This window comes from Mastigoproctus giganteus, chromosome 9 (genome assembly GCF_048544385.1).
Source record: "Mastigoproctus giganteus isolate SK-2022 chromosome 9, ASM4854438v1, whole genome shotgun sequence".
NCBI lineage: Eukaryota > Metazoa > Arthropoda > Arachnida > Uropygi > Thelyphonidae > Mastigoproctus > Mastigoproctus giganteus.
The window spans coordinates 31,424,420-31,436,937 of NC_143583.1; the positions used below are offsets into that span (position 1 = coordinate 31,424,420).

At 37.1% G+C, this 12,518-nt stretch overlaps 1 protein-coding gene across 1 annotated transcript in view; it reads left to right on the forward strand.

The window, feature by feature from the left end:
* The window catches only part of LOC150080133 (uncharacterized), a 348,537-nt gene that overhangs the window by 135,663 nt on the left and 200,356 nt on the right, over positions 1–12,518 (forward strand). Inside the window, exon 8 of the mRNA XM_090380622.1 lies at positions 6,396–6,443. Within this exon, the coding sequence (XP_090236748.1) occupies positions 6,396–6,443 (48 nt within the window). The remainder of the gene's footprint in view (positions 1–6,395; positions 6,444–12,518) is intronic.

Sequence of the window (12,518 nt, forward strand, 5' to 3'; positions counted from 1 at the left end):
TCATTTTATGGGCTATAAATTATATTAAATTAAAAATTGTAATAATTAGAAAAGGCATAAAACATAAAATATCTCGCACCAATATTATTTTTTTCAATAAGAAGTCAAACCCAAAGGAACTTCGTTCGATCGATGCTACAATAATAATTAGGAAATAACTCTTTGACGCTGCATAGAATCACTTGGTTACTGTTGTACTGGCCGCGATTCCCGATTGAACCGAATTAAGCCGAACGTTTACGGCGAGTGTAGTCAGGTATGGATTTTCTATATTTATGCATTTACCGAGGGGGCCGGATGTTGCCCACCCCTGCCTTATAGGGTTCTTTACATCTTGATAAGAGAGGTCAATTGATTGAAAAAAAATTCTTGAAAAGCACACCCTAATGTTGTTAAACAATGGCAGTCACACATGTATGCATTTCTCCTCCAGGTCAACTTCTGCAATTGACCTTTCAATATGCTCGCCAAACTTGTTTCATTTATTGACTGGGCAGTTACTGACAACTTACGCAACAGTGACCACTTTCCAATATTATGCACATTTTCAACTAATTCTCCACCGCAAACTGAAATAAAAACAATCTGGAAGTTTGACAAAGCTAACTGGATGAAATATCAAAAACTGGCCCATTTAGATTTTCAAACCATTGAGACTCTCACCATTGATTCTGCGGTAACTTACATCACTTGGAAAATAATGGCAGCTGCAGAAACCACCATACCCAAATCATCTATCAAAGCCCACTCACACCCAAAAATATGGTGGAATGAAGCCTGTAGGGATGCCAAAAAAGAGAAGAATAAATACTGTAATTTATTTCATAAAAACCCAACCACAATAAATCTGATAAAGTTTAAAAGAGCAAGAGCTAAAGCTCGTCATATACAACGTATAAGCAAAAAAAGAGACATGGTCCCTATATGCCTCCACTATAAACAGAACCACAAACATCAAAACAGTTTGGAATAAAGTGAGAAAAATTAATGGAAAATACCCTCCTATAACTACTCTGATTTTACTTTTAAAAGGGAAGGAAATCTGTAATCCTCTTGAAATTGCTAATTCCTTATGTAAAACGTTTGAAACTTTCAGCTGTAACTGCACATGATCCAACCTTTCAGTCACATAAAGTACAGGCAGAAAAATATAATCTAAATTTAAATACTACATGCCAGCTTCCGTATAACATACTCCTTACCATGACAGAGTTAAGCAATGCACTTTTACGATCAAAAAACAGTGCCACTGACCCTGATGGAATCTATTATGCAATGTTATGTCATTTGAGTGAAGTATCCCAGTCTGAAACTATATAATAGAATCTTTCTGAAACTGTATAATAGAATCTTTCTTAAGGATTACTACCCTATTAGCTAGTGTACTAGCTAATAGGGTATTCCATTGTACTAGCTTTCCCAAAACTGGAAAAGGTCCATTCTGATCCAACAAATTACAGACCTGTTGCTTTAACCAGCTGTTTAGGAAAGACATTAGACAAAATGATTAATGCCAGGTTGGCATGGTTATTAGAGACTGAAAATATCCTAAATTGAAATCAATATGGCTTTCAAAAAGGAAGATCAACATTTGACAGCTGAAGGAAACATTCGAAATGCATTTCTCAGGAATGAGCACCTAGTGATGATATATGTCTTGACATTGAAAAAGCTTTCGACACAACCTGGCGATATGGGATTCTTCACGATCTCTTTGAATCCGGTCTTCGAGGTCTTCTTCCGAAATTTATCCGGAACTTTTTGAGCAGTAGGTCATTTCAAGTATTCTGCTCTCTCACAAAAAGAAGTCCCTCAGGGTTCTGTGCTTAGTGTCACGCTCTTCTATGTCAGGATTAATTCAATTACCACGTGCATTCCTGACACAGTGGAAACATACCTGTATGCAGATGATCTGGAAATCTCATGTCACTCTCAAAATATGCATGTAATTGAAAGGCAGCTTGAAGGCACAATTAACAAGCTTGTTCACTGGGTAAAAAATAATGGTTATTGACTCTTAAAGCAAAAAACAACAGCAATACACTTTTGCCATAAACGAAATTTACATCCCGATCCAGATTTACAACTCGATTCTTAGCCAGTTACTTATCAACAAAGTATTAGATTTCTTGATAAAAAATTAAGTTTTTGGATAAAAAATTAAGTTTTTTAGAGCACATTAAGCATATCCGTACAACCTGTCTAAGAAAGCTGAATCTACTCGGCAATTTCTGCTATATCATGGGGGTGCTGATTGGTACATGCTGATACACCTATACCATTCATTAATTAGATCGAGACTAGACTATGGGTCTCCTTTATATGGCTCTGGCTCTGCAAGACAGAGCGTATTAAAATGGCTTGATCCTTTACATCAAAATGCTCTCCGAATTGCCCTAGGAGCTTTTCGTACATCACCAGTTCAGAGTCTCTATACAGGAGGACATGAACCACCCCTATTCCTTCGTCGGCATGCTCTGCTATTAAATTATGCAGCTAAGATCAGAAGTCTCCCACATCATCCTATATGGCAATATCTTTTCACACCCAAATGGGATAATTTGTATAAAAGTAAACCATTGCAAAATAAACAACCCAGCATTAGATTACAGAATTTAAACAAATCTTGGGGTCTAAATATGGATAATATAACTCCAAATGAAAGCATGGTTACACCACCATGGAAAATACCCTTGGCAAATGATAAACATTTCGAACAATGGGGAATGCATATCCTTCAAAATTTCAATATTAAGCAGATTCATGCGGCTCACTCCTTTCAGTTCTCTTGTTACACTCAAATTTACACAAATGATTCCAAGACAGACTCTAAAGTTGGTGCAGCTGCAATACTGCCAAATTTAACAGTATCTCGTCAGCTTCCTTTGGAGTGCAGTAGTTACACCGCAGAACTGTACTTTATCCTGATTTTAAAGAATGTAAAGCAGTCTTTATACCCTGAAACCATAATCTATACAGACTCCTTAAGCACTGTATCTGCTCTTCAGTGTAAACTTTCTTCAAGTTTATACAACAAATTCAAATAAATTTAGCGCAGCTTCATACAAACAAGCAAAAAATAATCTTCTGTTGGATTCCTGGACATTCTGGAATCACAGGCAACGAAAAAAAGAAGCTTTTTCCGCCAAGAATGCTAGTCTCAACATCAGATGTCCAAATACCTTACACCAATTATAACCACATCATACGAAGTGCCGGAAGAAAAAAAATGGCTGTTCATTTGGCAGGAGAAAAAAACCAATAAATTGTTCCAAATTAAAAACGATCACAAGCTGTGGCCATCAAGCCTCAGAGGGAATAGGAAGGAAGAAGTTGTACTTTTTAGATTGCAGATTGGGCATACCCACCTAACTCACATGGAATGATCCTGCACTATGCAGCAATGGCTAAACTCAACTCACAGTAAAACATCTTATTCTTGATTGCCCATTATACTTAAGAGAATGACAAACAGCTTTCTCTTCTCATCTATGTTCCTCTAATTAACTTACTTTGCAGAAAATTCTCGGAGACTGACCAGATATAAATGATCCCTTTACCTTCCTGAGAACAATAAACAAATTCCATCTAATCTGGATCCACCTGTTTATCAAGCCTGTACCAAATAATATTGTAATAGGTGCATTATGGCCTTAGTAGCCCTTGCACCAATAAATCAAACCAACAACAACAACTTCATACAGAATAAATCAGTTTTCTTAACACATTTCAACACTGACTCAGGAACATTGAGCACACTATGAATGAATTGCTGCAGTGAAGAGAAGCCAATAATTGCATCTCGGAATATTGGTACAGCAGGCTCATCTTCTTGTTCAGACTCACCATCAGTCACGTTTTGGTCTTTATTGCAAATATCTTTAATACTTTGCAATTCACATGTGATAACATCTTTGTCTACATCAACGTAATCATGAATGTTTACTGTAAATCCCAAACTACTCTATAGGAAATCCCATTCATCAAAAGGAATCCCTTCCTGTCAACTTTCAACACTATCAACATTTTCTTCTATATCATTATAGAACCCAGCCCTTTTAAAGGAATTAATTATAACAATAGGGCTCAGTGTATCCCATGATGCATTCTAAATAATGCATTGTATCTAACAAAGAAATTTTGAAATTTTCAGTTTTTCCATTCAGTTTTACAAGTGTAAGCAATTTATGTACAAGGTACTTACAAAAATGCATGGCGCCTCCGTAGCCAGGTGGGCAGGAGCAGCAGGGCGTAGCACATGCTTCTTGATTTGAGTCCGTGACCACCAAATACGGAGGATGCGGAAAATGTCAGGGAATGACCACTGCTTATCCACAGAGCAATATGGCCTTAGTTGCTAATGCTCCTAAAAACCAAACAACAAACAAACAAAAATGCATCTTTAAAACTTTGATTACTCCCTGCTCCATTGGTTCCACAATTGATGCGGAATCCCCAGGGAAGAACTCCACAATGGATATTGTTTAAGTGCCCATTGTTTTTTGGATGAGCAAAAAAAGAATTTTTATATTCTCTCTTGCCATCTTTAAATCTAGATCTCTTAAATACTCATCAAAAAGGACACAAGTCATCCATGCTGTTTTATTGTTCCTATATTTATATGGAAGTGTTTTCACATTCTTCAAGCAGTGTGGTTTCTTGGGTTTTCATATCACAAGCAATTGTAGTTTCTCTGAGCCATCCATATTAGCCCCCAATAGCACTGTAATTCTCTTCTTACTCAGTTTACCACCATGGCAATTCTGTCTTTTGAATTCATAAATCTTATTAGGAAGTAGGTTATAAAAGAGTCCTAATTCGTCAACATTAAAAATATCACACCTTCAGTATTGTTTGATCAAAACATGTAGTGTCCTTTTTTCTCTACTAATTAACTTGTAACATATTCAAACTAGAAGATTCTCCACAAATTACTTTGTAAACTAAACCATATTTCTTTTAAATCTATCAATTCACCCATTGGAAGAAAAGAAATCCACTCCAAGCCTATCAACAATTTGCAGCAGATATCTGCTTTATTTTATTTTATTTATTTATTTATTTTTTTATTTATTAAAACGTGAACAGTAGATACATTTTCAACAACAACTATTTACATTCTATGTACAAAGCAAAAAAAGGAAAGATAAAGAAAACTTTTTAGAATGAAATACAAAAGTTTCAATATTTTAATTTCAGAAATAAGAAAAACAGTTTCTTAGGGTTGGATCATTCTCATATTAAGTGTCACACGTTGAAGGTGATGGACTGTTCAGTGACGGTGAAGAGGTGACCACCACTGTTCCATTAGTTGTTAAGACGATCCACAGTTCCTGGTTTTTTGCTGTGGAATTTGAGTAGAAGTCTGCTCTGCAACTTCCTCTGTAGGCTCCACTTCAGATGTTGCGCCGATGTGTCGACAGGAGGCACGTCGTCACTGCTTCTTGTGTGCTTCAAGTAGAAGTTGTAAAAGATATCTGCTTTAACATTTGTAGCAGATATCTACTTGAACCAAACCACTATCGCCTTCTCCAAATCTCCATATTTTTCAGTTTGTCTCCTTTTAACTTTACATGAAACATTAAGGACATTTGAATTCAATACTTCTTTTTGTGACATAATTCCATTTATTGTAGAAACTGCCATATTAAAAATTTTTTATCACCTTGACTCGTTTGCAAGAGGGATTTGATTCCACTGTTTTTATCAAGTTTTTCTTTTAATGTCAAAGTCTTTCTTTTTATTCCTTTGGAGTTCATCCTTCCAAATTATAAAATTATAATATAATTAGTATAATCAGTATAATTAATTCATATTTGTAGTTTTAAAATAAAACTGCCAGGGAAGGACGAATAATTAGAGCCAATACGGTAGATGGACAAAAATACGGTTATTCTCTAAAGGATTACCAAAAATACTAATGGTAATCTATAGAAATAAATAAAGAACAGTATTATAAGTTCAGTTTTCAACATACCTTAAAAGGTCACAATTACAATAAGACACAGCAATAATCCACTAAATAATTCAGAACCGTGAGAACTTAACGGCAAATGCTTCACATGGTCAACACGCGAAGAAATAAATAGAGAAATAAAGAATTTCTATATTTAAAAATATATTAAGTGGGAAAATGTCATAATAATATTGAGTTTGTGATAAAGAATACACTGTGTATTCTTTATCCCAAACTTTTTATCCAGGAAACTCCTTATGTGGGAAAATAATACATTACAATATATATAGTTGAAATTGAGACTTTAGTAGAAACTAAACCTATTACAGGGGAAAATTTCTTATATGAGAATTTCTTATCCTGCTTCTATTGTATATAGTTTTTTATATATACTTTTTTTCTTCTTAAAAAATGTTATATTTTTTTATTTCCATTACAGAGATAAAAAGAAGTTTGGTGGACCCAACCTCATCAAACAAGCATGCAAGTAAGTTCTGTATATTGAAATTTTATTGTGAAAAGAAAATAACATTGTCATCCTGTTATACTCAGAGATTGTGCAGGTTACTATGATAGAAAAATTAGTCCATTTGGATTATCAATATTTTGTTCACTGTTGTTCTCCTTGCTACCCTGTTCAGAGAAAGCCATCTTTCCTCCACTGCTGTTATGTTAGACAAGTGACCCTCCTCCTCATAAAACATTTGTTATGCAGCCCTCTCCTCCACCAAGTGTTGTATACTTTTACAGGTTAACATTAAATCTGTATGAAGGTAATGGTATTACTTAAAGGAGATACACTAATAACATTTAAATAGAGTTCATAACTTGAGTCTTTATGAATGTTGCTGATCGTGTGTGATTGCATATTTTTGTGCAAGAGAAAATATATCAAATTATTTAATTTATTTCTTTAATTAATATCCTAAAAATGCTGTGTTCACATTAGTGTGGCCTGTGACTCCCAGAGAGGCATTGGTGAAACCAGTAAGCACTTTTGAGTTTGACAGCTCTTTTAATGCGGATATCATTATTGAAGGTGGATATCATTTATCCACCTTCTTTTTGGTTGCTTATAGGCCAGTTAACATTCATTTTTGGTTTGTATATCTGTTTAGCTAATACATCCTTCCCTCGTCCTTTCTATATGCCCATCTTAGGTTTCCTCTATTGATTCAAAAATACCATTTTTGAATCAATTTCTGGGTTCTTAACAAAAATGTTAAGAACCCAGTTCTTTTTCTGAAAAACTAAAAAAGAGATAGATGTGGAAAGAATCACTGCCTCCCCATTTCTAATTTTGCACTCAACAGCCGACCAGTTGATTGGTAAGCTTTCACTTTTCCTGCAGAAATACTGTATTTTCCGGCTTATAAGACACGGTTTTTTTCGCGAAGAAATACTTGGAAAATCACCCTGCGTCTTATATGGTCAATGTCAGATTAGGCCTAAAGACTACCGGCAATGCATTTTCGATGATGCAGTGCCGGTAAACTGAGTTCTGAAAACTTCCCTTTGAAATTCACACCAATTTTACTCAATAAATTTTACCAATTTATCTGTTGAAATATATTTTTAACAATTATCAGTGGTTACAATCTGTGGCAACAATACATACCAGTAATCTTTTTTTCGTGGAAAATTTGTTGAAATCTGCATGATATGAATCAGATGTAAATAAAAACTTGTTTCAATTTTCCCATGTGTTTGCTAACTCTATAATATGATCTCGCGCTTTTATGGTATGGCAGGCTATTTAGACTGGATCAGGATTTTTCAATTCCAACCGTCTTTTACGAAGAGAAAATGATGCCTGTATTTGTCTTAGGGTGAGTAAGAATTTCTGTTACGTTACTTCTGTCAGCTTTTTTCAGAAACAAACATTTCATTATTGGTTGAACATTTACCCAAGCGTATACCATTATTTTGAGAAAAATATATTACCTTATTTAATTTTATTATTATTATTTTCTCCAAAATATTATTTTTATTATTTTGGAGAAATATTTATTTTTTTATTTTTTTTCCCAAAATATGTGGCCAAAACTAGGGTGCGTCTTATAAGCCGGAAAATACGGTACCTATAAAGTCACAATAGAAGCTCCTATTGTGTCTCTGATTAAATAAGAAGGCATGTTGGTAGAAGCACTTAACACCCATCAGTTTGAACAGCTACAGAAAAAAAAAGTATTTGGAGAAATTCCAGTTACTGTCACCCCCACAATCTACTCTGAATACATGAAGAGGTTTCATTGGCAAATGGGACCTCATTCTCTGATGATGAATTAAAAAAACAAGAACTACAAGATCAAGGAGTTATAAATATCAGATGGATAATGAGAAAGTATAGTGTGTTAGTTGTCTGATGGCACCGTGGGTTTCCCCCATCTCCGCGTTGTATTCTTTGTAAGTGATACAGAACTCTGTGGAGGCCAGAGATTTAAGTGTGGGGGGGAGTGGTTTTTCGTGTAGTGTTATGTTCTGTTGTTTCTTTGACCATTTAGCCGTTGGGCCCCTATTGGGACCTACCGTTGCCGACACTTTGCTATCCTCGTGGCAATGGCGTGTTGGTCAGGCACCCAATAGATTATTTAAAGACTCTGGCAGGCCCCACCACCTATTTTCCGAGGATTTCAATGACAAGACCTATAAAAGGGTGGGAGTGGGGGGGTGAATACTAGAATTTGGAAAGGCCGAAAGAGGTTTACAAGAAAGTGGTCGAATTTTTTGGCATTAATTAGAATTTGGCAGCATTGTTGGGGGCGTACACAGTGGATTTAGTTAGATTGGGGGGGGACTGGAGGGTAACAGGTAGAAGGATGGGGACGATAGCATTAGCATTAGCATTAGTAGAGGCATTTGATGCAAAAAAGCAAGCTTATGCAGCATCAGCCAAAAAAAAAAAAAAATTGAAAAAAAAAATAAATAAATTAATAAACAAAAAAAAATAAAAAATAAAAAAAAAAATAAATAAATAAACAAAAAAAAAAAAAAATTAAAAATAACCACTTCCACTTCACCCTCTGTTCGTTCGAAATACCTGTTTAGCTGAGCCTTAAACTTATTTAGGCTATCCACTTCCACGACAAGGGATGGAAGTCTATTCCACCAACCATCCGCTGGCTAAAGGCAAATTTCCTCACGTCTATCCTACATCTGTCTTTTCTCAATTTGAATTTATGCCCTCTCAGGTGATTATTCTGAGCAAGAGGAAGAATCCCATCAGCATTGAGCATGCTGAAACCATTCAAGGCTTTATACACCTCTATCAGATCACCTCGCCGGTGCCTAGTCTCCATACACTGTAATTTGCAAAACTTAAGTCTTTCTTCGTAAGAGCACCCCTTTGTTCCATTTACTAATCTTGTTGCCCTTCTCTGTACTCGTTCCAGCATCTCTACATCCTTGTTGAAATGAGGCCTCCAGACCTGTATACAGTACTCTAGGTGTGGTCTGACCATTGCCTTATACAAGGGAATAATCACCTCCTTATCCCTGCTAAAAAAATTCCTATATATCATTGACAATACACCATGAGCTACTCTTGCAGCCCGTCTGCACTGTTCAGAAAACTTCATATCTGCCTGCACAACCACCCCCAGGTCCCTTTCATTCTCTACCACTGTCAGTGTAGTACCACAGAGTTGATACATTGCTCTGGGGTTGCTGTTTCCCATATGTAGTACTTTACATTTATCAATGTTAAACTTCATTTGCCACCTCTCAGCCCATCTGCTCAACCTTTCCAGATCCTGTTGCAGTAGCATAGTGTCAGTAGTGTCCTTGACAACCCTGCAAACCTTCGTATCATCTGCAAACTTGGACATTAAGCTTGATATACCATCATCAATATCATTTATAAATACAGAAAACAATAATGGACCCAATACTGAACCCTGAGGGACTCCACTAATAACATTAGTCCATGACGAGCAGTGTCCATTGATTAGCACTCTCTGTCTTCTCCCCCTCAACCACCCCTTTATCCATAGCAGCAATTTGCCTCCAATGCCACACTGCTCCAATTTGTGCAGCAGTCTTCCATGTGCAACAGTATCAAAAGCCTTTCTAAGATCCAAGTATATAATATCAAAGTTATTCCCTGCATCCAGTTCTTTTGTGACTGCATCATAGTATCCAATCAAATTGGTCAGGCAAGACTTTCCCTTAACAAAACCATGCTGTGTCTGAGCTATGACTGAAGTCTTGTCTAGATGATCCTGCAGTGCTTCTTTAACCAGTGCCTCCATTAATTTTCCAGGAACAGAAGTTAAACTCACAGGTCTATAATTACTTGTGTCACCCTTTGATCCTCCTTTGTGAATTGGGGTCACATTTGCACATTTCCAGTCTATGGGTACCTCCCCTGAGTCCAAGGAAGCTCTCATAATTATGGCTAAGGGTTTGCTTACTTCCTTTGCTGCCTCCTTTAATATAACTGGATAGATCCCATCCACTCCAGGTGCCTTTCTTGTATTTACCTTCAACAATTTCTCCTCCACTTTACCCTCAGTGATTACAAGATTCTCTAGCTTACTGCCAGAGTTGAATACACCTCTGCCATTCCCCTCACTGAATAACTCCTCATGTGTGAATGTCGATGCAAAATATTCATTCAGTTTGTTAGCTACCTGAGCAGGATCATCAACGGTTGACCCATCGATATCAAATGGACCAATCTGATTCATCCCCTTCCTTCTAGAGTTTACATAAGTAAAGAACTCTTTGCTGTTTTTCTTTGCATCCCTTGCCAAAGATTTCTCGTAATCTGCCTTCGCCTGCCTAACCTCCTTTGTAAATTGGTTACAGATCAACTTGTATCTATGATAGGCTTCTGTGTCACGTGTTAATTTGTATGTATCCCATGCATTTTTCTTCTCTGCCATATGTCTCATTAGTTCATCTGACATCCACTTAGGCCTAAACCTTGAACAATATTTCTTAGTTGGTATGTAAAGCCTAGTAGTTTCCAAGATAAGTTCTTTGAATGCTTCCCATTTTGAATTTGCTGTTGGTAACATCATCAGTTGGTCCCACTGTATAGAATTTAATTACTGTCTTAGTCCATCGTAGTCGCCTTTACGAAAGCAATAACCCTTCCCTTTACCCCTAATGGTAGTTACCTCTTTGAGTAAATCCCACTTCAGCACACTGTGATCACTGCCACCTAGTGGTTCGTTTACCTGCAGATTCTTAATGCATGAAGAATCACTACTGATAATCAAATCAAGAGTATTACTCTCTCTCTAGTTGCCTCCCGAACATGCTGATGTAGAAAACAATCATCCAATAAATCCACAAAAGCCTTACTAGTGTGTGCGTGACCAGCCCCCAAATTCCAGTTAATATCTGGGAAATTAAAATTCCCCATTATAAGACTCTTCTGATTTACTGGCCCACTCTATTTCCCTGTACAGTTTCTTATTATACTCATCAAAGTCATTAGGCCTATAGCACAGTCCTACTCTCAATTTTGATCTCCCAATGCTTATTTCACACCAAACTGACTCGAAACTGCACTGTCCAGCAATGTCGACTGACTTCACTTCCTTGGATTTTCTGTTTTTCTTAACTAATAGCATAACCCCTCCTCCCTTCCTACCCTGTCTATCCTTTCTGTAGACATTGTACTCCCCAAATTCCAGTTCTGCATTCCTTATATCTGTGTGACACCACGTCTCCGAAATCCCCACAATATCTGCCTTTGATGTTTTGAGCAATACCTCAAATTCATCAAATTTATTTACTAAACTCCTAGCATTGGTGTACACGAAAGTATACATGCACCTGCTCTTCCTCTTAGCCACCCTAACACAACCTATGTGTTCACCTGTACCCCCATGATTCCCAGCAGTCTCTGAAATATCCTGCATCTTATTTTCCAGGCTGCGGCTCATTCCAATAGAAGCAGTGCAAGAATCACTTTCACCTCTGCCAGTGGCTACTGTTAAACTATTAGTCCTTGTATCCCCCCAATCCTACAGTTTTCCGACCCACCTAACACTGCCTCGATAGCATCAGCAAACATTCTTGCACCCTTTCTATTTAAGTGTATCCCATCCCTGTAGAAGCAGTCTCTCCTGTTAACAAGTACAGACCAGGCTGAAAAAAATTCTACCTCTTGAGCCTTGCACAATCCTTCCAGGGCCGAATTGATCGACAGGGCTCTCATCATATACTCCTTCCTATCGTGTCTGGGCAAAATTGCAGACACTTTCAAATTCAACCCCAATTCACGGCTTTTTTTCAACAGTGACCTGTACTTGTTAAGTAATTCCGCCGGTCCCCTACTCTTAATATCATTAGTGCCAACGTGTACAACTATATCACCTTTTGTGCCCTTAAAAGATGATATCCGCTCTACAACGTCATCAACCTTTGCCCCTGGCAGACATACCCTGGTCCTGTTCCACCTATCCTTTTTACAAAGCATGTTTCCTGTTTCCTTGACAATAGAGTCACCAACAACTACTAGTTCCCTTGGGTCCAGCGTATTCTGCCTCAGGGGCCGCCGCTGTGTTGCGTGATGACCAAGTGCAAGCTCTGGCATTGGTGTGGGCAG